Source organism: Perognathus longimembris, chromosome 17 (assembly GCF_023159225.1).
Source record: "Perognathus longimembris pacificus isolate PPM17 chromosome 17, ASM2315922v1, whole genome shotgun sequence".
Classification (NCBI taxonomy): Eukaryota; Metazoa; Chordata; class Mammalia; order Rodentia; family Heteromyidae; genus Perognathus; species Perognathus longimembris.
Genome location: NC_063177.1, coordinates 54,566,965 through 54,592,820, shown reverse-complemented (window position 1 = coordinate 54,592,820; position 25,856 = coordinate 54,566,965). Strand labels below are relative to the sequence as shown.

Sequence of the window (25,856 nt, the reverse complement as noted above, 5' to 3'; positions counted from 1 at the left end):
CTCTTTGGTGAAGGCAGGAGAAAGGGAGTTTTGCCCCGGAGGAGATGCCGATTGCCCTCGCTTGCTTCTGCCGAGCCGCCTGCAGTCTCCACCTGCCGCCTAGCCAGAGGTGGACTTGACTTACTATAATCCTGTCAACAGCCGGAGCGGGTTCAACTCAGGCTTCGTGGCGTGAAGGTTCCAGATTCCCTTTTGCATACCCCAGGACCCCAAGATACTTCCTATTTTCAAGCGCAGGAAAGCTTTAAAAACTGGAATTCTTTCTTCCTGTAAGAAATAATCTAGGACTTGATCCTAACACACACTCCTGGAAGAGGAAATCAGCCATCTCTCCGGGGAAAATCCTATGTAGCTAATTCGCTTGGAGAAACAAATAACTACAGATTTGAAACCCGCAGATGACAGCGGGGAGGGGTCTGATTCAGAATTTGTGAAGAGTCTCTTAAACGGGAGTAGCAGATGGGGACATAACTGAAGCTAGTTCCAGTGGCGAATTGTGAGTCGGCGCTGAGGTGGATTTCACTTTTGACTCGTATTGTAAAAATTAATAGGATAAGCTAGAGCTCATTCTTTTATTCGATCAACGAACCCTCTCTCCATGGCATTTATGGCCATGCAGATAACTGCTAGATCCACAATACTTTCTCCTGGTGGGGCTTGCATAAATTCGGGGCACCCAGAATTCATAACATCCTCCCTCTCCCCATCCACCCTGTGCCTCAGAGGTTGTGACGCCTGTGTCTTCATTGCGCGGCTAGTGCTGTTAAAATTTGGTATGATTTTAAACAACTTGAATGTACATGGCTGCTTGAGATTCATGCTCAGCATATAGGACAGGGCCTGGGACCTTAGGAGTGCAAAGGACCTGTGTGTGTGTGTGTGTGTGTGTGTGCGTGTGAGCACTAGAGATGGAACCCAAAGCCGTGGACACGGTGGGCAGGCATACCGCAGGCGACTTTAAGGCTATTGTACACGAAGGTAGTATTGCTCTGTAAGTAACTGCTGGAACGGTTTGCCTCCACCCACATGTATGCTTAGTGACATAGCGGAATATTCAAACCACGGGTAAAGGAATAGACAGTAGACATGTGGACACAGTAAACACCGTGTGCTAGCCACCATGGGGATGGCGAGCCTTAAGCTGTTCGTGACTGGAGCGCTGGGCACGCGTGTTCTTACGTGGGGCTTGGGGAGGGGTGTCCAGACGCGTGTGTCACTCTGAAGTCGGCAGAAAGGCAGGGGCCGAGGTCAAGCCAGTGACCCCGAGACGGGCAGCCGAGTGGCTGGGAGGAGCCAGCAACCAGATTTAGAGGGATAGATACAGTGCTGGTCCTGGGGCTTTAGTTGGAGACCAGGGCGTTGTTCCTTAGTGCTTTCACTCAAGGCTAGCACGCTACCGCTTGAGCCACAGCTCCAGTTTCTTCCGTGGTTAGTTGGAGATAAGAACCTGATGTATTTTCCTGCTCCAGTTGGCTTCGAACAGCAAACCTCAGCTCTCAGCCTCTGGAGCAGCCGAGATTACGGGTGTGAACCACTGGTGCCGGCTTGCTTACGGTATTTAGAGTGCAGCGTAATAACTGGGTCTCCCTCTAGCCCCCCCCCCCCCCACCGTATTTGCATGCCTGCCATATGCGGGGGGAGTTGTGTCAGGTTTTGCCGTTTCTGTATATACAATGGGCAGATATTATAAATACTCCGCACACAGTGTTTACCTATCAGAGTGCAAGTAAAAATAAGCACTGTGGCCACACCTGGTGACCTTCAAACGGCTGGGAGCACCTTGCCCATACTGACCCTGACCCCTGGATGCCACCCCAGGAGCCCCCAGGGGCTGTCTGCAGCCCTCACCCTTGAGCACACTTCTTTTTTGTTGTGCTGGTCACAGGGCTTGAGCGCTGCCCCTACCCCCCCCCCCCCCACCCCGCCCTGAGCTCTTTGGTTCAAGGCTGGCACTCCACTGCCTGAGCCACCGCTCCACTTCTGGCTTGTTGGTGTTCACTGGAGTCTCACGGATGTTCCTGCCCAGGCTGGCTTGGAACCAGGAGCCTCAGATCTCAGCCTCCGGAGGAGCCGGGATGACAGGCGTGAGCCACCGGCTCCCAGAGAGGCTACTTCCCAAGTACTCCCGAGCCCCGCTTTTACAGATGACAAATGGGAATCCCAAGTTGCTGACCGCGCGTGGCTGTGAGTCCGGTCCTGCCTCTTCCCGTCTGCCCGGTGGGGTGGGCAGGCCACTGCCATTGGACACTTCCAAGAGGGTTGTGGCGGTGCGGAAACTATCTCCCGGCACTACCCAGGCCTCACCCTTGCCTCAGGCCTGCCTAGTCCACTTAGTGCCCCGAGGCCCAGCCAGTGGGAGCTGCCGGGCCCGGAGTTGGGGGTGGAGTGAGGAGCACTCGGGAGGACCGGCGCTGGTGCCTCTGGAGAGACTGCTACCCCACGGGGTCTCCACTGTAGGAGGGTTTTATTTCAAAGGTGCCACATGGAGGTTTTCAGTCAGACCAGTCCCAGATCGCAGTTTCTCACCATTAAAAGGGTGTGGGGCGGGCTGGGGATATAGCCTAGTGGCAAGAGTGCCTGCCTCGGATACACGAGGCCCTAGGTTCGATTCCCCAGCACCACATATACAGAAAACGGCCAGAAGCGGCGCTGTGGCTCAAGTGGCAGAGTGCTAGCCTTGAGCGGGAAGAAGCCAGGGACAGTGCTCAGGCCCTGAGTCCAAGGCCCAGGACTGGCCAAAAAAAAAAAAAAAAAAAAAAAAAAAAGGGGTGTGGGGCAGCCACGGTGGTCTTCACCTGCGCAGAGCGCCTGTGTGTCTACAGACAGTGCAGAGATGCCCAGGGAAAGGCACACCCATCTTCTTTTTTGTTTTCTTTTTGCCAGTCCTGAGGCTTGAACTCAGGGCCTGGGCACTGTCCCGGAGCTACTTTTGCTCAAGGCTAGCACTCTGCCACTTGAGCCACAGCACCACTTCTGGCTTTTTCTGTGTATGTGGTGCTGAGGAATCAAACCCATGCATGCTAGGCAAGCATTCTACCACTAAGCCACATTCCCAGCCACACCGATCTACTTTTTCCTTCCTTCCTTCCTTCCTTCCTTCCTTCCTTCCTTCCTTCCTTCCTTCCTTCCTTCCTTTTTTTTGTGCCAGTGCAGGTTTCTGGGCATTGTTCCTTAGCTTTCTTGGCTCAAGGCTGGTGCTCTACCACTTGAACCACACAGTTCTACTTCTAGCTTTTTTTTTTCTGTCAGTCATGGGCTTGAACTCAGAGCCTGGGTGCTGTCCTTGAGTTCTTTTGCTCTACCACTTTGAGCCACAGCACCAGTTTTCCAGTTTTCTGGTGGTTAATTGGAAAGAAGAGTCTCATGGACTTTCCTGCCCCTGCTGGCTTTGAACTGTGATCCCTAGATCTCAGCCTCCTGAGGAGCTAGGGTTGCAGGTGTGAGCCACAGGAGTTTTTGTTTGCCGTTTCCAACTGGCTGCAAGGGTCTGCACTGACTTCATTCCTTCCTGAGCCCCCGTCTCCTTTCCCAGCAGCTCTTGCAGGTCTGGGTGGATCCAGCGGATTTCTCAGTGCAGCGGCTCTTTCACTGCGGGGGGGTTGGGGGGGAGAGGCAGACACAGGCCAACCCCAATGTGGGCGATGCATTCCCCAGGACCCTTAGCCTGTGCAGTGTTGCTGAGGTGCAAAATGATTGTGTGAGAACAATTTTCTAGTGTGAAATGTAGTTATTTTCACATTTTAAAAATGATGCCTAGGAAGACCTTCAAGCCTAAGGTGAAGTCCTTACTTACGAAAAACAAACCCACCCACTCGCAGTGCACAATGCGTGAGTTTGCCAAGGGCTCTTCCTCAACCCTGGGGCAGGGGTGCTGGCTGCTAAGCAAGCCCGTCGCCAACACCTCCCCGGCCTGCCGGGGTCCTGAGGGCTGCGGGGCTGCTCCCTTCCTGGGACTAACGCCTGCCCTGCTCCATTCTCTTCATCAGTGGGGTCATTTACTGTTCAGAAGGACCTCAGACACAGACGTCACTCAGTACTCTCTCATACACACACACACACGTGAGAGAGAGAGAGAGAGAGAGAGCGCTTTTACCTTGCTGTTTGGGTGTAGAAGAGTGGAGACGTGTATGAAGATTTCCTACTCAAATAAACAGAGACCCTCTCCCCACTTCTGACTGGCAAGTCCCCACTGGAGGAATCGTGTCTGGAATCACAAGGTTCGGAGGTGATAGGGATTCATCAGGGAGACCCAGGTTGTCCAGGCCGGCTGGCTGGCCGGCTGGGGGTCCCAGCCCGGCTCCCACCTGCACTGGGCAGCCTCTGTCCTGCCGGCCCTGCCCGCCACCCCCAGCCTGGCGGCTCCCCCCGCAGTCGTGGCCCCTGCAGCCCCATGTCCATCCCCACCGACGGCACGCTGGAAAGGTCCAGACGGGCGCTGGCCTGCCTCCCGCTGCCCAGCCCAGAGGCCTGGCTCCTGGAGCTGGAGACAGCAATGGGCTCTGGCCCCCTGGCCTCCCTCCAGAGCCTCCCCTGTCATGGCGGGGACCAGGACCTATTTCCTCGGCCCTACCCTCAGGCTGGCCTCTTCAGCCCGCCATGCCAGCCCTCTGCACCCCTGCTGTCCTGTATCTGCTTTCTCTTTCAGCCATGTGCCCTGGGGTCATCCACTAGCAAGGGTGGGGACTGACCTCCACCCCTTTAGCCTCTGGCTGTATTTATTCATGGCCTCCTGTGGACCCTGGCTGGCAGAGGGTGAGCTCTTCCTAAGGTGTCTCGGGTGCTGAGTGGAGTAGACGATAAATAATGCATACGCGGTTCCCGGCTTGCTCACCCGACGCGGGGAGAGGCAGGCCTGCAGCAGAGGTGTCTGTCACGCGAGTCCAGATGCCTGTCACTCATGTCAGGGAGAGCAGATGTGTCACCAGGACCCCAGCCTCCCTGGCCGGGTCAACCCGCGGGGAGTACAAGGGGCTCCTGGAAAAGCAACACATAAAATACAAGACTTAAACATTTTTCTAAAAAGCAAAAGCCAGGGGCTGGGCATGTGGCTTAGTGTAGAGTCCTCGGCACAGGGGGGTGGACCACAGGGCCTGGAAGGACAGATCCTCCCCCCCCCCCCCCCTCCGCATGGTGACCAGCTGGGGTGGTGGGTGGGAAGAAGGGAAAGCTGCTGATTTCTTGTCTTTCCTGTGGCTGCCTCGAGCCCCCCTTCGTCCTGGCTCTGCCATCGTGACTGTGCCTGGAAAACCACAGCCGGGAGGTGGGAGGACCGGCGTGCACCCGCAGCCTGATCACAGGCGCGTGGAGGTGCACTTAGCCTCGCCTTCCCGCAGTCCATGCACTCCAACATGGCGCGCGGAGGCTTTTTGACGAGGAGGAGAGCGGCTCTCTCCCCGGAGCCTGCCCACTTGCCCACATACTCCCTGCGCGCTGTAGCTAAGCCAGGAGGTCATCGCAAAGGAAGATCCGCGCGGGGTGGGGGTGGGGAGGAGTCTTGGGGAAACGACTCCTCTGGGCACAAAAAGCCTTTGGGAGGAAAAAGCTTATCTCAAGGAGGGACCCCTGTCTTGAAAGTGGGGTCTGGCAGGGCCCGCCTCGCAGCTCCAGGCCCTGCTTCCCGCTCAGTGAGATTTCTAATGCCACCTTTACACACACACACACACACACACAGATACTGTATTTGGCATTATTCACCCTCCATTGTCTCTTTCCTTCTCTCTCTCTCTCTCTTGCCTGTCCAGGGCCTTGAACTCAGGGCCTGAGCACTGCCCCTGGCTTCTTTCTGCTCAAGGCTAGCACTCTTGCCACTTGAGCCACAGCGCCCCTTCTGGCTTTTTCTGTGTACGTGGTGCTGAGGAATCGAACCCAGCGCTTCATGCCTGCTAGCATGAAGCACTCTACCACTAAGCCAGGTTCCCAGCCCGCCCTTCTCCCCCTTTATCTCCCTAAGCAGTTACACTAAAGTTCTGTGCCTGTCTGTTTGTCTCTCTCCCTGTAGTTGTGCACTTGACTGACTCCACCGCTTGCCTAGAGTGGCCGCAGCTGTAGTAAGCACTAGCTTGCAGGTGTGTCTTTCTTGTTTACCAGTGTGGATTCCTTCTGGTGGATCTGAGTTCAGGCGTGGTGTGGCCATGTCAGAAGGTGGACCTGCTTTCAGGTTTGTGAGGAACCTCTGTGCTGAGCTCCATAGTGGCTGCACAGAGTTTACATTCCCACCCACGGTGTGTGAGGTTCTTTTTCCTCCTCTGTCCTTGCCAGCATTTTTTTTTTTTTTGCCAGTCCCAGGCCTTGAACTCTGGCCTGGGCGCTGTGCCTGAGCTCCTTTGTGCAAGGCTAGCATTCTAACCACAGCGAGCCACCGTGTCGCTTCTGGCCTTTTCGGCAATTTAATTGGAGATAAGAGTCTCTTGGACTTTCCTGCCTGGGCTGGCTTCCAAGAATGAGCCTCAGGTCTCAGCCTCCTGAATAGCTAGGATCGTAGGGGCGAGCCACCGGTGCCGGCTTTTTAGAAAAACGATGGTCGTTCTGACTGGGATGGGATGGAACCTCAGCGTAATTTGGCTGTAGCTCCTTTACAGCTAAGGATGTTCAACACTTTTCCTTCGTGTGTCTTTCAGCCATTTGTACGTTTTCTGAGACTACTTAGTTCATTTGCTTATTTGTTAATTGGGTTATTTGCTCTTTCACCATTTAAATTTGTTTTTTAGCCCTTTGTATATTCTGGACAGTAAGTCTTTATCTGTTGAATAGCTGGCAAAGATTTTTCTCTCCTTAGGTGGGTTTTCTCTTGGCTCTAGTAATTGCTTCTTTTGCTGTGCAGAACAAAATGTAATTTGGTGCAGTCCCATTTGTCCAATCTTGCTCTTATTTTCTGGGACATTGGAGTCCTATTCAGAAAATCATTACCTGTGCCAGTGTCCTTCATTTTCCTTTATGTTTTCCTGCATTGGTTTCAGAATTTCCAGTGTTCCGTTTGGAGTCCGGGTTTGTATGGGGCGAGAGCTGGGGCTCTGGGATCTCCGTCCAGTGTTCTGTAGGTAGATATGCTTCCCTAGCGCCATTTGTAGAAGAGTCAGTTTTTGTTCTCCATTGTATGTTTTAAATTTGTCAAAAATTAGATGGATGGGGCTGGGAATGTGGCCTAGTGGCAAGAGTGCTTGCCTCATATACAGGAAGCCCTGGGTTTGATTCCCCAGCACCACATATACAGAAAATGACCGGAAGTGGCGCTGTGGCTCCAGTGGCAGAGTGCTAGCCCTGAGCCAAAAACAAGCCAGGGACAGTGCTCAGGCCCTGAGTCCCTGAGTCCCAAGCTCCAGGACTGGCAAAAAAAAAAAAATTAGATGGCTGTAGCTGTGTGGTTTTATTAACAGATCTGCTCTGTTTCACTGGTCTTCGTGTTGGTTTTTGTTTTTGTTACTCTGTGATGTCATTTGGAGTCATGTTGTGATACCTTCCACGTTGCTCTTGTTTTATGTAGTTACTGTTTTGGCTGATCCTAGGGTTTGAACTCAGGGTCTTGACACTGTCTCTAGGCTTTTTGCTCAAGGATGACACTCTACCACTCAAGCCACAGCTCCACTTCCTGCTTTTTGGTGGTTAGTGGAGATAAGAGTCTCACAGACTTTCCTGCCTGGCCTGGCTTGGAACTGTGATCCTCAGGCCTGAGCCACTGGCCTCTGGCCACGTTGTTGTTTTTACTCAGGATTACTTCCAGTATGAAGGGTCTTTCATGCTTCCATTGGAATTTTCAGCTTGATTTTTCTATTTCTGCTAAAAATGACATTGGGACTTCAATAGGGTATTGCATTGAGTCTGTAGATGGCTTTTGGCAGTAAGGCCGTTTTCCTCATGCTCATTCAGCCGACCCATGAGTAGGGAGGCTTTTCCATCTTTTAGTGTGTCCTTTAGCTTCTTTTTTTCAAGGTTCTATGATTTTCATTGTAGAGGTCTTTTATCTCCTTGGCTAAGTTTATATCCAGGGGTTTTTGTTTTTGATTTGTGTTTTTGAAGCTATTATGAATGGAATGCTTTTCTGATTTATTTCTTAGTCTATTTATTGTTGGTGCACAGAAAGGCCACTAATTTTGTATGTTGATTTTGTATCCTGTTACATTGCTGAAATGGTATCAGATCCAGGAGTGTGTGTGTGTGTGTGTGTGTGTGTGTGTGTGTGTGTGTGTGATCTTAAGGGACTGAAATTAGAAATAATTTGACTTCTGCCTTCCTCATTTAAATCCTTATTTCTCTCCTCCCCCTCCCCCTCCTTTTCCTTCCCTCCTTTTCTTCCTCCTCCCTCCCTCTTCCTCCTTCTTGCCTTTTTCTGTGGTGAGGAATCCCAGTACTTACACTGAATGAGAGTGGGGAGAGTGACCATCCATATCCTGGTCCTGACTTTAGAGGAAATTACTTCACTCTTCGCATTTACAGGCTTATGTATAGCCTTTATTAAGTTCAGGTATTTTTTTTTTTTTGATTCCTAATTTCTCCAGAACTTTTACTATAAGAGGTTTTGAAGCTTGTCAAAGGATTTTTCTGCATCCATTGAAATGATCATATGTTGTTGTTTGTGTTTTTTTTTTTTTTTTTTTTTGCCAGTCCTGGGTTTGGATTCAGGGCCTGAGCACCGTCTGGCTTCTTTTTGCTCAAGGCTAGCACTCTGCCACTTGAGCCACAGCGCCACTTCTGGCCATTTTCTATATATGTGGTGCTGGGGAATCGAACCCAGGGCTTCATATAAACGAGGCGAGCACTCTTGCCACTAGGCCATATTCCCAGCCCCGTTGTTTGTGTTTTGTGTGTGCGTGTTTTGGTCTTTCATTCTATTTGTGGTGGATTACACGTATTGATTTTTTTTTCCAGTCCTGGGACTTAGGCTCAGGGCCTGAGCACTATCCCTGGCTTCTTTTTGCTCAAGGCTAGCACTCTACCACTTGAGCCACAGCACCACTCATCTGGCCTTTTCTGTTTATGTGGTGCTGAGAATTGAACCCAGGGCTTCATGCATGCTAGGCAAGCACTTTACCACCAGGCCACATTACCAGCCCCTATTGATTTTTTTTTGTACATTGAACCATCCTTGCATTCCTGGGATGAAACCAATTTGATCATGGTGTTTGATCTTTTCAGCGTGTTGCTGAACTCAGTTTGTAAGTATTTCACTGAGAATTTTTGTGTTCAGGTATAGAGATTGGTCTGTAATTCTCTCTCTCTCTCTCCCCCCTGTCCTTGTCTGGTTTCAGGATGGATGTAATACTGGCTTTATAGATGAGCTTGATAGCATTGCTTTACTCTCATGGAGGAGTTGAGGAGTATTTGTGTTAGTTCTTCTATAAAGGTTTAATAGAATTTGGCAGTGAACCCATCTGGCCTTGGGTTTTTCTTTGGTGTGTGTGTGTGTGTGTGCGTGTGTGCGTGCGCACACGTGCCAAATCTAGGACTTGAACTCAGGGCCTAGGTGCTGTCCCTGAGTGTTTTTGCTCAAGGCTAGCTTTCTACCACTTTGAGCCACAACTCCACTCTGGCCTTTTGCTGGTTAATTGGAGATAAGAGTCTTATGGACTTTCTTACCAAGGCTGGCCTCCAATTGTGATCCTCAGATCTCAGCCTACTGATTAGCTAGGCTTGCAGATTTAAGCTACTCATGCCCTGCCAACTTTTTCCCTTTGTGTGGGATTCTTTTAAGCGTCTTCTGCAGTGCCTGTTTATGGTTATGGAAGCTTTTAGCTTTTATCTTGGAAGGTTCTTATTTCTCCCTCAATTATGAAGCATACCTTTGCTGGGTATACTAATCTACGTTGACAACTGTTATCTTTCAGGGTTCAGATTATAAGTCTTCCTTATATTTGGAGTTTGTGTTAGGAAATTTGCTACTCTAATGGGGTTTCCATTGTGTATGACTTGTGACTTCCCTCTTGTAGTTTTACATATTTAGTTTTTTACTTATTAATTTGTCTGGGGACTTCTCTTCTGTTCTTGCCTATTTGGTATTCTGTAATCCCTCTTCACATAGAAGTCCCCTCTTTCTCACAGTTGACCAAGTTTTCTGCTATTATCCTCTTGTATGGGTTATCTATGACTTTTGTTTGTGACTTTTCCTATGCTCATGATTTGTGGGTTTTGCTTTTGGTGGTATCTCAGAGGTCCTGTAAATTCCATGAATATTTTCCCTCTGTCTTTGGCCTGAGAGTGGGACTTGAACTTGGCACCTGACATTTTCACTCACTGGCTAGTGCTCTACCAACTGAGCCATGCCTTCAACTGTTCATGTTTTTTCAGTGTCTTTAGCTGAGTGGTCTAATTCCTCTGCTTTACCTCCAGTCTCTGATACCTTATTTTTAACTTATTCTGTTCTATCATCTAGGCTTTTTTTTTTTTTTTGGCCAGTCCTGGGCCTTGGACTCAGGGCCTGAGCACTGTCCCTGGCTTCTTCCCGCTCAAGGCTAGCACTCTGCCACTTGAGCCACAGCGCCGCTTCTGGCCGTTTTCTGCATATGTGGTGCTGGGGAATCGAACCTAGGGCCTCGTGTATCCGAGGCAGGCGCTCTTGCCACTAGGCTATATCCCCAGCCCTCATCTAGACTTTTGATTGTATTTTTTTCTTTGAGCTATGGAGCTCTTCCAAGACTTCAATTTTTTTTCAAGATTTGTATATCTTATTGAATTCCTCTTTCATATCCTGCATCTTCTTTAATTCTTTGTTCCTTTGAATTCTCTTTCATCTCATTTAGGTGTTTGTTTTCCTGCCCTTTGAAATCATTTAGGTACTTATACATGCTTCTTGTGGTATTGTTTCTCTTGAAGTTGACATATCGCCTAGTTAATTCATTAACTTAAGTGTTTTGTTTTGTTGCTGCATTTATATGTATGGGGCCAAATCTTTAGGGAGAATTTTCCATTGGTGATTACTCAGATTATTTAAGATTGAGTGGTAGCTGGGTTGTGGTGTGTTTTCCTGTTACTTTGGAGGAGTGGGGCTCAGTAATCAAACACGATTTCCATTTCAAGGCTGCTAACAGCAGCCCTCTGCTCAGGGTGAGGAGGCTTGGCTACAAAAGCCATGGAAAGTGATAAACCGCAGCGTGGTGTTTGTGGTGATTCTTAATGAACACCAGTCACCACCACCGATGTAGAGACTTAGATGAACATGGAAGCATCGATGTGTCTTCATTGTTTATGAAAACCATAGCCTTGCAGGGTGGTAAGGGTAAACAGGAGAGTGAACAAGAAGGAATCATAGAAGGCCTGTGGTTTTATAGGAAGGAAGGCATGGCAGGGCAGCTTCATAGAGGAAGTTACTGAGAATGCAGAGTGAGGTAAGTGGAGAAGATCTCGTTAATGTGGTCAGGGAGGGAGTGAGAATGAGAAATAAGGAAAATTCAATAGATAAATGCATATGAAAATCAAATACAGGATGGGTGTCAGCTGCTCACATCTGTGATCCTAGTTACTCAGAAGGGTGAGGGTTGAGGTTCAAAGCCAGCCCAGGTAGGGAAGTCCATGAGATTCCTATCTCCAATTACCACCAGAAAATTGGAAGTGGTGCTGTGGGTCAAGTTGTAGAGCACTAGCTTTGAGCAAAAAGAGCCCAGGGACAGCACCTAGGCCCTGGGTTCAAGCCCCATGACTGGCAAAACAAAACAAAACATGATGTTTGGGCAATCTCTATTGGTGTTGTATTCCGAGAGCGAGAATAATCCATGGAGGCACAACTTAAGGTGGGAAGGGGTTTTATTTACCAAGGAATTTTATTTACAACCTAAAACCCAGAACCCAAACAGTCCTCCACCTCCAAATGCTGGCCTTCGACTGCCTCGTCCTGGGCTAATTACCCAGATCCCAGAACTGAGTTCCTGACCTGACCTCTGAGCCTCCAATCCTTAACCTCCAACCACATCAAACCCCCAAACTTCTAGAGGGGCGAGCCTCCTTCCTGCAGCCCTCGCCTCTCCTCGGGCCCAAGCCTCCCACAGCCCTCGGGCTCCCAGCTTCTCCGCAGGCCTCGGGCCCCAAGCCTCCCACAGGCCTCGGGCTCCCAGCTTCTCCGCAGGCCTCGGGCCCCAAGCCTCCCACAGGCCTCGGGCTCCCAGCTTCTCCGCAGGCCTCAGGCCCCAAGCCTCTCACAGGCCTCGGGCTCCCGGCTTCTCCGCAGGCCTCAGGACCCAAGCCTCCCACAGGCCTCGGGCCCCAAGCCTCCCCGCAGGCCTCGGGCTCCCGGCTTCTCCGCAGGCCTCGGGCCTCAAGCCTCCCACAGGCCTCGGGCTCCGCTCCGCTCTGTCTGGGCTCGGCCTCTTGTCTGCTCTGCTGCAGGCTCCGGGCTCCTCCGCGGGCCTCCGCTCTCCGCCGGCCCAGAGCTCGGCTGCTCCGGGCCTCCGCTCTCTGCAGGCCCGGGCTCCGGCCTCCCTGCGCGCTCATCCGGACCCGAGCCTCTCCTCTAGGCAGGCCCACCCTCGGGGCTCTCCGCACCACAGGCCCCAGGCCGGGCTTTCTCCACTGTCTCTCCTCGGCCTCTTTTCCCGGAAGTCCCGCCCTCTGGTTCCGGTCCCCTTAACATGGGGGGCGGGATTCCCTTTTATGCTCCGCAGTGGGGCGTGGCTAGATGTCAACGTGGGGCGGGACTTCCCGCCCCGCCCCACCCCCAGGTTATTACATTGGCAGCCAGGAGGAAAGGTAGGGATGGAGGATTAGGAAGGGGAAATGGAGACAGCAGTGGGGCCGGGGCGCAGTTGTGATGCAGGTAGAAGGAAAGTTCAATGGGGAAGGGGACAGGAAAGGGAGAAAACGTGTTTAAAAAAAAAATCCATTGTTATTATAAAGTTGATAGACAGAGGAGTTACAATTACATAAGTCAGGTAATGAGGTTTTTGTTGTTTGTTTTTTGCCATTCCTGGGGCTTGGACTCAGGGCCTGGGCACTGTCCCTGGCTTCTATTTTTGCTCAAGGCTAGCACCCTACTACTTGAGCCACAGCGCCACTTCTGGTCTTTTCCATTTATGTGGTACTGGGGAATCGAACCCAGGGCTTCATGTATGCTAGGCGAGCACTCTGCCACTGAGCCCCATTCCCAGCCCATGAGTTCATGTCACCCCTTCTCTAGCTGTCTCCCGGTCAGGAAACATGCTTTAAGATTGCGTAGGCAGGGATGGTGGGTCAGATACAATGACTGGGAATGGCAGGGAAAAGAATGGGAGGGAAAAGCAGAACTAAAAAGAACACGGAGCACACAGAAAAGAGCAATACAGACAGATGAATTAAACAAAATATGAATTTTCTGGTTTTCTCTCCTCGCTCTGATGCACAGGTGCACACACGTGTGCACACACACTTGGCGGGAAGGTGCTGAGCCACCCAGCAGGGAACACAGGGAGCCAGGCCTGCATTCTCGGCGGATGCAGTTGCTTGTTCCGGAAAGGCGGGCCCTCGGCCGCCCCCTGCCCCTGTGGGCATCCTGATGGGCATTTTGGGCTGCAGCTGCTCTCCGCAGTTGCCCGTCACAGCCATCCCGAGCAGCCGCCGCACCCACGCCCCACTGCCTGAAACCACAGGGCATCCCAGGCCTCCGTCGCTGCCAGGCCTCGGGGGCAGCTGCGGCCCGCATCTGTGCTGCCCGTGCCTGGCCTGTGGGGCCCTGTGGACGCCTCCCTGTCCCTTCCCGGCCTCAGGGGCAGCAGGCAGGAGACGGGCTCTCTCCGATGAGGATCCTGAGGGGCTGAGTGAGCACGTGCCGTCCGTGTGGGCGACACCCAGCCCACCGAGGGCCAGGAGGAGCAGGCGATTCCCAGCGGGCGGGCATCCAGACGGTTGGCGTTCTCCTTAGTGTGTCTGGCAGTTTTCACGAGGGAAAAGTCGGTGTGGAAAGAGCAGAGGTAACAGGTACGTGAATAGATGGGAGGCGAGATGCCACGCTTTATTCTTCATAGAAACAAGAGAAGAAGGAGGTGGGCAGGGAGGTGCTGGGCGGCCGTTTGCAGGAAGCAGCGCAAAGGCAGATGGTACAGCCTGACAGGGTGACCCTACACCCCATCACAGTGAACCCGAAAGCGGCGCAGGCCCTCGCCACCCACCTGCCAACACCGGCAAGCGGATGGATTCTCCAGAAGCACCGGACTGGTGGCCGGCAGGCGGGGTTAAAGTGCGTTCCACCGCGCGCCCTGCTTAGAGGGGCAGGGGTAAAGTTGTGCCGTGCAGGACGGGGTGGAGAGGGCTGGGGGTCCCACGGGGAGCTGGCTCTGCCAGCTGGCTGGACCCCCCGAGAGTTTTCTCTTGCACCTCTGGGGCTGCATATTCCCCATGTAGCTGCTCAGGCCGTGCTTCTTGAAAGAATGTACCCAGCTGGGGGCAGGTGGCTCCCGCCTGTCACCGCAGCTGCGGAGGAGGCCGAGATCTGAGCATCACAGCTTGAAGCCAGCCTGGGCAGGGAAGTCCCTGAAACTTTGTTGTTGTTGTCAGTTGTAAGGCTCGAACTCAGGGCCTGCGTGCTGCCCTGAGCGTTTTTGCCCTCAACTAGTGCTCTACCACGTTGAGCCACAGTGCCACTTCCAGTTTCTGGTGGTTAATGGGAGGTAAGAGTCTCACGGGGACCTTTCTGCCCAAGTTGGCTTTGAACCACGATCTTCAGATCTCAGCCTTCAGAATAGCTAGGATGACAAATGTGAGCTGCCAGCGCCTGTCTCCATGACACCCTTATCTGCAGTTCACCACCAGAAAACTGGTCGTGGAGCTGTGGCTCAACGTGGCAGAGTGCTAGCCTTGAGTGAAAGAGCTCAGGGACAGTGCTCAGGCCCCAAGTTCAAGCTCCATGACTGACAAAAAAAAAATGTGTTCAGTCCTGGTCCCAGGACCCAGCGTGCCTGCCCTTGCTGGGGGGGAGGGCCCCCACTGGTGTCAGGACCAGAGACAGGGGTCTCCACAGGGCCAGGCGCCGAGGCACCTGTGCGCCCCGGGCCTGTCCAGGAAATTCTGGGCTCCTCCCTCACCGTCTCATCCCACGCTCCGGTCTCCGGGCCTGAAGCGTCAGGTGAGGAATCGCCGCTGGGCCAGCAGGGGCGGGCACACGGGAACGGTGTGTTTCTTCTGGCGTCTGGGGTTCTGTGCTGCCGTCCTCCCTCCAGCCCCCGGTGCCGTTTGTGAGGTTGGGCCTCTCTGCGCAGGCCCAGGCTGCCGTCCTCCCACGGAGGCTTCGTGGGGAAGCCGACAAGGGAGACGGCGCCACTCCACGTAGTTTTGTCAGTTGGGATGGCTGGCTTCTCGAGAACGTTTTGCTCGGGACTTTGATCCTCTTCATGGTGGACTCCCGAGAAGGTGGGGTGGTTGTGGGTGAAGGTGGGGTGGTCGTGGGTGAAGGTGGGGTGGTCGTGGGTGAAGGTGGGGTGGTCGTGGTGCCGCTGCACCAGCTTGTGACTTTTACGACAATCCCCGTTTCTGTTTGGCCATCCAGTCCTGTTGCAGTCCGACTTGTTCCCCACTCTGCAAGAAAGCTTTCTTTTCCTGGGCAAGCCTCCTCCTGTTTTCTTTGGGTAACTCTTGGACATGTATCCAATGGAATGAAATGTTACCACTCAGCACCAAGGCCCAGGTCAAGCACAATGCCCCCCCACCCCCGCCCCCTTCCAGCTTTGCTTTCATTTCTTCCTCAGAACGCGTGTGTGAGATTCTTGCTGAGCTTTATCCAATCAAGGCGAGCGCTCTAGCACTTGAGTCACATTTTCTCTTTTTGCTGGCTAATTGGAGATAAGAGTCTCACAGGCTGTCCTGACCAGCCTGGCTTCAAACTTAATCCTCAGATCTCAGCCTCCTGAGTAGCTGGGATTACAGGCCATGAACCAGGCTAGGAACACACTTCACGCTTGAAAGCAGCGTGAGTTCGGGAGGAGAACGTGGCCCCAGCTCCCGGGACGGGAAGCGCCGCAGGAGCCCAGGACACATTTTGGGTCGAGTGATGATGCATGAAATCAGTGGATCAGAACAGCAAAGCCACACGGAGACGCATGTATGGTAGGCAAGTTAAAGGTCTCAGCTCACCAGCCTTGGTGAGACCATGCGTTTTTCAAATGCTTGGAATGTCACTGGGTGAGTCTTATGTGTGTACCAGAGATAGCATTTAGAATCGGTTCATCTGCTTTTCATTTTTAGTACACATGTATGCACGCGTATATATATGTGTGTGTGTGTGTGGGTTGCCTCTGACCTTCTATACCCCAAAACACCATCAGACATTTGACCCTACAGCCTTAAAAAAATTTTTTTTTGATCAATTGTGGGGCTTGAACTCAGGGCCTGGGCGCTGTCCCTGAGCTCTTTTTGGTCAAGGCTAGCGCTGTACCACTTGAGCCACAGCGCCACTTCTAATTGCAGAGTGGTTAATTGGGTCTCACGAACCTCAGATCTCAGGCTCCTGAGTAGCTAGGATTACAGGTGTGAGCACCCGGGCAGGGCTCAGGTTCACTTCTTCTTTTTTTTGGCCAGTCCTGGGCCTTGGACTCAGGGCCTGAGCACTGTCCCTGGCTTCTTCCCGCTCAAGGCTAGCACTCTACCACTTGAGCCACAGCGCCGCTTCTGGCCGTTTTCTGTATATGTGGTGCTGGGGAATCGAACCTAGGGCCTCGTGTATCCGAGGCAGGCACTCTTGCCACTAGGCCACATCCCCAGCCCTCAGGTTCACTTCTTAACAGTGGTGTGCCTGGCGTGTGCTCCGTGCACGTCCTCCGTGGACGCGTGTCTGCCTGGCGGGTGCTCCGTGCACGTCCTCCGTGGACGCGTGTCTGCCTGGTGTGCGGCTCCTGTGGCGAGTGCTCCGTGGACGTCCTCCGTGGATGCGTGTCTGCCTGGCGTGTGCTCCGTGCACGTCCTCCGTGGACGCGCGTCTGCCTGGTGTGCGGCTCCTGGCTTCAGTCCCGGCTCCAGATGACAGGTAAACTTGCCCTGGCCCTGGACTACCAGGCTGGATCTGAGCAGTTCCAGGCCTAGGGAGAAGAGAAGGGAGGGGGGAGGGGGAAGAGAGGAGGAGGAGGGGGAGGGGGAGGAGGAGGAGGCGGAGGGGGAGGAGGGGGAGGGGGAGGAGGAGGGGGAGGAGGAGGGGGAGGAGGGAGATTCAGACTTCCTCTCACTGCTTCAGGAACTGCCAGAGAAAGCTAAGCTGGGTGTTGAGGAGCCCAGGAGCGCCGCCTGCTGGCCGCAGCGTGTCACTGACGCCAGGGACGCCAGGCCTCCCAACACAGGGAGTTCTCTGTGGAGTGGTGTGCCACAGGGGACAGTCCTGTCTGTAGGATGCCCGGTGAACGGCTGGCCTGGCCGCATCGCCTGAACTGGCCGCGCGCAGGAGGAGGAGGGGGGAGGAGGAGGGAGGAGGAGGAGGAGCAGGAGGAGGAGGGCGGCTCTGGCCGGGGGGGGGGGGGGGCGGGGACGACTCTGCAGGAGGCTGCAGGCCGCCGTGTTCCGTGTTCTGTCGGGTGACTTGCCCGGCCAGCACGCGGGAGAGCCCTGACCGTGGACGGGGCCGCCGGAAGGGCGCGAGGAAGGGCGCGAGGCACCCGGGACACAGCCCGTCTCCGCGGAGGCCCGGGCAGTCTGTGGCTGCTGGCCACGCCGGGCTGGGAGCGGCCTCCCGTGCCTTCGTGGGATCGCCACGGGTGGGGGGATGGGGCGCCACAGGCCCGCAGCAGGCTGACCTGGAGCTGCTCGTCAGTCCTCTCGCAGTCGCCCGCACTGTGATTACTATGATTACTCTTAGTGCTGGTGCTGGGGCTTGAACTCAGGGCCTGGGCACGCTCCCTGAGCTCTTTTGCTGGAGGTTAGCGTTCTGTTACTTGAGCCGCAGCTCCGGTTCTGGCTGTTTGGGTGGTTAACTGGAGGTCAGCGTCTCACTGAATTGCCTGCTTCTTGAGCTTGAGTTGCCAGGATTCCAGGTGTGAGCCGTCGGCATCCAGTCATATTATTATTTAGGCATTATTTTCTTTAAGTCAATTCATTCTTTCCCATGCAGTTTATTTTAAAGGGAAAAAGATGGTATTACTGACAAAAATGGGAGACGAGTAGCAGTAACAGAAAAACTGAGGGTGGACAGAAAAAACGAGTCGCAGGCAGATAAAGCAGTGTGACCTGTCACAACTCGGCCATTGCCATGTTCGTTTGCTGCCCTTGTTTGTTTGCGGTTGGGAGACTTGAAAGCTCCCATCTGTAGCCCTAGCCACTCAGGAGGCTGAGATTGGAGGATCCTCACTGGAAGCCAGCCTGGGCAGGAGAGTGTGTGAGCCTCTCAGCTCTGATTAACCAGCAACATACTAGAAGCGGAGGCGTGGCTTCCGTGGTAGGGTGCCATCCTTGAGCAAGAAGCTCAGTAACGGGGGGGGGGGGGGGGGCGCCCTGAGCCCAAGCCCCAGGACCAGAACGCACACACAAAAACGAAGGCTTGGCGATGAATTTAATGGGCTGGTGGGGTCCTCAGCGTCTGCTACAGGGGATTTGTAGCCCCGATTTCTTTAGTACATTTAAGGTCTTCCACAAGCCACACCCCCCTCTAAGCCGTGTGTGAACATTTGGTGCTTCCCGCCGGACAGGTACAGCCGGTTTCTTTTTTACAGACAGAATCCAGGCACCAGATTTTCCTGCTTTCTCCTCCCACGTGTTGGGATTGTCGGTGTGCACACCCAGCCGTGGCTCCTCGTTTTAAGATGAGGAAAGTACGGCCCAGAGAAGTGGACCACTCACCCAGGGCCGGGGCCCCAGAGCCGGGGGAGGCTGGAGCGCGGGGGCTGGCCCTGGCCCGGCACGCGCCCCCACGGACAGGACAGCCGGTGCCGGCGGGCAGGCCGGCGTCACCCCGGGCGGACACAGGGACTGGGGCCGGGCGCTGGTGAGCTGCCCGGCTGGGGCGTTAGGGAGTGTTGGAGAGAGTGGTGATTTCCTGTCTTTTTTTTTTGGCCAGTCCTGGGCCTTGAACTCAGGGCCTGAGCACTGTCCCTGGCTTCTTCCCGCTCAAGGCTAGCACTCCGCCACTTGAGCCACAGCGCCGCTTCTGGCCGTTTTCTGTATATGTGGTGCTGGGGAATCGAACCTAGGGCCTCGTGTATCCGAGGCAGGCACTCTTGCCACTAGGCTATATCCCCAGCCCGATTTCCTGTCTTTTCCTAGGGTGAACCCACGAGTGACCGTCCCCCGCCCCGTGGGCCCAGCACTCGGAAGTGGACGACGGACGAGGTGAGCCGGACGTCATGGCTTTGGAATAGAGTTGGCTTCGGGGCGAGCGGTGGAGCGTGCGTGTGTGTGTGTGTGTGTGTGTGTGCGCGTGTGTGTGTGCGCGTGTGTGTGTGCGCGTGTGTGTGTATGTCTGTCCCAGCGGGCCGCGCCCACCCCGCCACCCCCTTGCTTCCGACACAGTGCCCGGCACTGTCGCCGCGGGTGTCGTTGTCCGGGCTCGATCAGCTCGGGGTTCTTGCCGGCAGGACTGTGGCCCATCCTGAGGCGGGGGGGGGGGGGGGGGGGCGGGTGCTGCCCTCCCTGGGGACCACGTGTCATCATGATGTCCCCAAGACAAGGAAGTCGGGGCCGCGATGGTATCGCCCCTTCCACGGCCCCCTCGCCAGGCCCAGGCGCCCCGGAGCCGCTCTGAATGCCAGCGCCCCCGGGGCTGACGGGGCCAGGGCCGGGCCGCCCCACTTGGTTTGCAGGGTGCCCCTCGCCCTCTGTGTGTTTTTGCTGGGCGGCGTGGTTTGCAGACCACACTGGCTCCCTGTTGGAGCATAAAGAGCCTCCTGATGTCTCCCTTGCCTTCTGTGCGCGCGCAGGGCCGCCCCGTGCCCGTCCTGGCTGACGCCCCAGCGGGGCCTCGCCGCAGCCCGAACGAAGCCGGTCCCCTGGGGTGGCCGCCGACCGGACGAATTGGCGATTTATTACCCACTGGGGCAGCTGGGAGGCTGGACGGAAAGCAGCGGCCTGGAGAATAGAGTCCTCCTGTCCCCCCCCCCGCGAATCCCCCCCCCATGTCTGGGGGTTAGTGACGGCTTGGTCCTTTATTTCCACCCGTGCCTTGCTGGGCAGTGCCCTCCCGGGGCTGAGGCCAGAAGCCATTCCAAGTGCCCTTCTGGCTGGGTCACCCCCCCCTGCCCCGCCGCGGGCTGTGAGCGCAGGGCTCTCGTGCGCCCCCTCTGGGCAGCAGTGGGAACTGATGCTTTGCGGGACAGCGGTGGGAAGTCTGGGCAAGGGCTTGCTTGCTTCATCCCTGGAGTGGCTAGACGTGGGCCTGTGTGTGTGTGTGTGTGTGTGTGTGTGTGTGTGCACGTGCGCGCGTGCGTGCGTGTGTGTGTGTGTGTGTTGTTGGACAAAGACATTAATAATCTGGGAAAACAAGGCCCCATCCATATCTATTGACCCCCTCCCCCGCCAGGGCCAGAGACATGGGGCCCATGGGCAGCTTCCAGAGACTTCCAGAGGCTTCCTGGAAGACCAAGTACCCAGACTGCTGAGAGAAAGGGCAGGGCGGAGTGAGGAGGGAGAGGCAGAGGCCGGGAGGGAGGGAGGGAGGGAGGGAGGGAGCAGGTGGTGGGAAACCGGCTGGGTGGGCCATAGGGTGGCCCCTGAGGCTTCTGGGAGGACACAGGTGAGTTCAGGTGGGAACCAGGCTGGGGACAGGGTGGAGGACTGGGGGTGAGGGTGGAGGGCCGGGGGTCAGGGTGGAGGACCAGGGGGGTGAGGGTGGAGGGCCGGGGGTGAGGGTGGAGGGCCGGGGGTGAGGGTGGAGGGCCGGGGGTGCAGGGTGGAGGGCCGGGGGTCAGGGTGGAGGACCAGGGGGGTGAGGGTGGAGGGCCGGGGGTCAGGGTGGAGGGCCGGGGGTGCAGGGTGGAGGGCCGGGGGTGAGGGTGGAGGGCCGGGGGTCAGGGTGGAGGACCGGGGGTCAGGGTGGAGGGCCAGGGGTCAGGGTGGAGGGCCGGGGGTCAGGGTGGAGGACCGGGGTGTAGGGTGGAGGACTGGGGGTCAGGGTGGAGGACCGGGGTGTAGGGTGGAGGACTGGGGGTCAGGGTGGAGGACTGCCCTCTCCTAGGCCTGGCTGAGCCTCCCCCCCCCAGCGGGGAGGACGGCCCTCCTCCACCGGCCCTCGCCACTGTTGTGCGTCAGCAAGGTGACAAGGTGAGGATGTCCTGGCGTCTGAGGTCAGCGCGGAGGAAGCTGGGCCTGACGGGGCCTGGCTCCCAGCTAGCTGCTTCCGTTCTGTGCTTCTAGAAGGAACGAGAGCTTTTCTTCAGGGTTGGCCCAGCCCCGTGACTGCGCCAGGCAGAGACAGGCGGACATGGCGGCTGCCTCCGCGCTGCAGGCTGGCATCCTGTCAGGGGAGCTGCGGCTCGGGGGGTCCCAGCCCGGCCCCCCGGGGGGCTGGTCAGGAAGCGGGCCGCGTGGGGAGGCGGGAGGCCCGGGCTTTGGGGGAGGGCGGCGCTGCCCGCGTTGCTGTGTCCAGGTGGGGAGGCCCCCTCCACGCGGGGGGCGCAGGGCTGGAGGGGCCCAGCGGTGTGGCGGGCGGGGGCAGGGCAGCGGCTCCCCCCCTTCCCCCCCCCACCGCCTGGAGGTCTCACCTTGACCTTGAGCTCTGGGCCTCACTGGATCTTGACCAGAAGAGCCAGGACGCCCAGCAGGGCCACCGGCAGGGCTGTCTGGCTGCGGGGCCGGAGAGGAGAGGCTGTGGGGAGCGGAAGGCCCCGTGAGGCGGGGAGAGGCCACCATGAGTGGGGGTTCCCCCCCCCCGCGGAGGCTCGCGGGGCGGCCTGGTCCCAGACGTTTACGCCCTGCGCATGTGCGGCGGCCGAACCCCGGGGGGGGGGGGGAAGGTCCCCGCCTCACCCGAGCGGAGCAGGGGCCGCAGGACGCCGGGGTCCCCGTCGTTGGGCTCGGGCGTGATGCCCAGCAGCCCGCACAGGAGCTCATACACGTGCACGCTGTCGAAGGGCTCGGCCTCCAGGCCGGCCCGGAAGCTGGGGCCCACGGCGCGGAAGATGGTCTTCATGTCCATGGCGCCGTTGTCGAAGCCGTGCTCGCCCGTGTTGAACTGGACGTTCAGTCTCTGCAGGGAGGGGTGAGGGACCCGGGGCCTCGTGGGGGGCCCCAGCAGCCCCCCCGCCCGTGCAGGGTGGCACCTGCGTGAGCCAGCCCCAGTGGGTGGCGCTGTGGACTTGGGGGTAGCAGAGTTTCTGAGACCCGCCCCCCCAAATGAGTGACCCCAAAGACAGCCTTGGTGAAGAGCTGACGAAATAAACGGGGTCCCTGAGTCAACGTGGGGGCTGAGGCCCCCTTCCCGAGGTCCAGCCCAGGCAAGGAAACCAGGCCCCACCTGAAGAACAACTACAGACAGGAGGGCTGAGGGTGTGGCTCAGGTGGAGGAGGGAGCGCTTGCCCGGCAAGTGAAAGGCCCCGAGTTCAAATCCCCGGTAGCACCGGAAGGAGGGGAGGAGCCCAAGGCTCCGGGAGGGGGCGACTCACCCCGTGGATGACGTAGCCGAGGTCGCTGTACATGAGCAGGGGGGTGATCCTGGGGTGGCCGGCGTAGCGGAAGGCCCGGGGGAACTCCTCCTTCTTGTAGACGTGCAGCCGGGGGTGCGCGCTCCGCAGCGCCCGGTACACCTCCTCCAGCCTCCCCTCCTTGGGGACCAGCATCCCGTTGGGCCCGTAGTCCAGGAGTTCAAAGTCGACGTCCCGGAAGGTGAAGTTGGGGAACCTGTGGAACTCCACGAGGTCGCCGGCCGCCTTGGCGACCGTGGTCATGCCGTGGTCGGAGGTGACGATGAGGTCCAGGCGCTCGCCGAGGCGGTGCCGCGCGATGCTGGCCCGCAGGTAGCCCACCGTCCTGTCCACCTGCCGCACCATCTCCCTCCGCTCGGGGGACTCGGGGCCGAACTTGTGGCCCGTGGAGTCCGGCTCCCCGAAGTAGAGCGTGACCAGCGCCAGGTCCTCGCGGGTGAGCCACTCCATCACCGTGTCCACGTTGGCCCGCCACTCCCGCTCATCCGAGTAGTTGTGCCAGGCGCTCTCCTTGCGGCTCAGCGTCACGGCCTCCCCTCGGTAGGTCACGTTCCCGCCGGGGTAGAAGAAGGAGCCGGTCTTCAGGCCCTGCCGGCGCAAGGCCACGTTAGGGCCGCCGGGCCCCTCGCCGCCCTGGGCTCCTCCGCTTCCCGCTCCTGCCCACGCCCGTGAACCGGGCGAGCCATTTGCTAAAACGCCCCGTATTGAAACGGGGCGCCGGTGGCTCACGTCTGTAACCCTAGCGGCTCAGGAGGCTGGGTCTCGGAGGACTGTGGTTCAAAGCCAGCCCCGGCGGATAAGTCTGGGAGACTCTTGTCTTCCATGAACCACCGGAAGCCAGAAGTGGAGCTGTGGCTCACGAGGCGAAGTGCTAACAGCGAGCAAAACCCAGGGGCAGCACTGAGGCCCCGAGTGCGAGCCGGAGGACCAGCACGTGAAAGCAGCACTCATTAACGCCTTGCCGGAGGGCAAAGCAGATTTGAGGGGGAGTGGACATAACGTGCTAAACGCCATGACGTGTCCTCTGTCAGGCCCCGCCCTCCCCACTGTCCACCCGCCCCGTGGCCTGCAGCCTGGTCATCCACCTCCCCCCACGGTGGCGGCTTTGTGCCTGTCCTCCCATCTGGGGACCAGGCACCAGAGCAGCTGCCCAGTGAGGGGCTTCGGTGTCCTGCACAGAAGCAAGGTGATTCTCTGACTTGAGTAGACCTGGATCTATTGTGATTATTAGTGCCGGTACTGGGGCTTGAACTCAGGGCCTCACGCTCTTGCTCGGCCTTTTAGCTCAAGGCTGGCACCCTACCGCTTGGCCACAGCTCCATTCCCAGTTTTGCTAGTTAAGTGCATCAAGCGTCTCTCTGATTTGTCAGGCTCCCAGCCGCCATCCTCAGGTCTCAGCCCGCTGGGCAGCTAGGCTCACAGGCGGGAGGCACCCGCGCCCGGCTTCCGGCTGGCCCTTAGGAGGGTGGCGTGGCCTCTGGTGTTCCTTCCGCCCCGCTCTGCAAACCTCCCTCTGGCTTTGGGGCTACAAGTCTTTAGGAATTAGTGAGATTTGTCCACGGAACACCTCAGCCCTCCTCCCGTTAATCTGCGCTCCTCTGAGGGGTGGGGCAGGCCTGCAAGAGATAAGCTGCTTCATGGCTGACACTTCCTTCTTGGGTCATAGTTCTCTCTTCCCGTGGCCCTCCGTGGCCCTCCTCCCAGCAGCCCCGGGGCTCCCAGGGCGCCGGCCCCTCCCTCCACGGGGCAACAGAGTTGGGTCCCCACCACGGCGCCAGGGACCCTGCCAGCTGCGATCGCCTGTGGTCATGGCCTTGCCGGGCCAGGCCCCCAGGCCTCCCCGCCCGCATCCCGGCCGTGGGCCGTGGGCCGTGTCACCTGTCTCTGAGCCGTGATCCAGATGGGCAGGCTCCCGTTGTCCCACCAGCGCTGGATGCCCAGGGTGGCGTGGTAGGGCAGCCTCACCGTGGTGGTGGTGTTGTAGAACATGTTGTGGACCACACCGTGGTTCTCGATGTATTTGCCTGAGGGAGGGTGGATGGGCCAGGTGAGCTGGGCCCCACGCCAGGCCCGCCTCCTCGGGAAGCCACGCCTCCCAGGGAAGTTCCACCCCTGAGAAGCCCCGCCTCCCCGGAAGCCCCGCCTCCCCTCCCCGGGAAGCCACACACTGGGAAGCCCCGCCTCCCCAATAAGCCCCACCTCCCTTGGAAGCCCTGCCCCTGAGAAGCCCTGCCCCCAGAAGCCATGCCTCCCCGGGAAGCCCCGCCTCCCCGAGAAGCCCCGCCTCCCTGGGAAGCCCTGCCCCTGAGAAGCCCCGCCTTCCTTGGAAGCACCACACCAGGAAGCCCCGCCTCCCTGAGAAGCCATGCCTCCCCGGGAAGCCCCGCCTCCCCAGGAAGCCCCACCTCCCTTGGAAGCCCTGCCCCTGAGAAGCCCCGCCCCCGGAAGCCCCGCCTCCTTTGGTAGCACCACACCGGGAAGCCCCACCTCCCCGAGAAGCCATGCCTTCCCGGAAAGCCACGCCTCATCGGGAAGCCCCGCCTCCCCGGGAAGCCCCACCCATGGGAAGCCGCGCCTCCCCGGGAAGCCCCCCGAGAAGCCACGCCTCCTCTGGAAGCCACGCCCCAGCCTGAGTGGGCATTTTATTTGCCCTCTATGGCTTGCTCCTATAGGATTCTGGGAGTCCCTGTGTGGGCGTGGTCTCTGGGGAGCAGGGAGTCCCTGTGTGGGCGTGGTCTCTGGGGCCCCCAGAAGTCCCTGTGCGGGCGTGGTCTCTGGGGCCCCCAGAAGTCCCTGTGGGGGGATAGGGGGGTGGTCTCTGGGGGCCCTGTTTGGAGCCGGGAGCTCCCCTTTGCTGCACTCTCCCGTCCCCGGACGAGGGCCGACACTCACCGGTGACCAGAGTGAAGTGACAGGGGCTGGTCATGGTGACGAAGGCAGGTGTCATGTAGCGCGCTTTCACCCCCTCTTGAGCCATGGCGTCCAGGTTGGGGGTGTCCACGTCCTGGTCGTAGTTCCAGCGGAAACCATCGAAGGACACGAGCAGGACCTTGTTCTGGGGGCGCTGTCTGTGGACAGGCGCGGGAGCCCCGGGAGACAGGAGGGCGGCCAGAGCCCCGGCCAGGAGGACGGGCCAGCGCCTCATGTTGGGCTCTCTGGACAGGCAGGCGCTCAGGATGGCTTCTGCCCAGAGGAGAGCAAAGTCCCGGGCTGCCCAGGTGTCTTATCCTGTCTGTGCATCTTCAGAGATGGGGCGGTGTGCAGACTTGATGGGGCGGTGTGCAGACTTGAGTCAGCTCCTGTCCTCCGCAGCCGAGTCTGCCCCCAGCAGGGCCATGGCGAGTGCAGACTGGCAC

At 57.4% G+C, this 25,856-nt stretch overlaps 1 protein-coding gene across 1 annotated transcript; it reads right to left on the bottom strand.

The window, feature by feature from the left end:
* Nucleotides 1–20,887: 20,887 nt before the first annotated feature.
* Nucleotides 20,888–25,645, bottom strand: Enpp7 (ectonucleotide pyrophosphatase/phosphodiesterase 7). Its single transcript, XM_048366900.1, has 6 exons — nucleotides 25,393–25,645; nucleotides 24,379–24,524; nucleotides 22,462–23,088; nucleotides 21,826–22,045; nucleotides 21,586–21,664; nucleotides 20,888–20,960 (listed from the first exon to the last, which is right to left on the bottom strand). Exons 1-6 carry the CDS (start codon nucleotides 25,643–25,645, stop codon nucleotides 20,888–20,890), a joined length of 1,398 nt encoding a protein of 465 aa, XP_048222857.1.
* Between the last annotated feature and the right edge of the window lie 211 nt (nucleotides 25,646–25,856).

Excerpts from the sequence above, each read along its gene's own strand:
- Enpp7 (XM_048366900.1), bottom strand. The coding sequence starts at position 25,645 with ATGAGGCGCTGGCCCGTCCTCCTGGCCGGGGCTCTGGCCGCCCTCCTG. Across the intron at positions 24,525-25,392 it reads TCACTTCACTCTGGTCACCG|GCAAATACATCGAGAACCAC; the intron begins GTGAGTGTCGGC and ends ACCCTCCCTCAG. Across the intron at positions 23,089-24,378 it reads GGATCACGGCTCAGAGACAG|GGCCTGAAGACCGGCTCCTT; the intron begins GTGACACGGCCC and ends TTGCGCCGGCAG.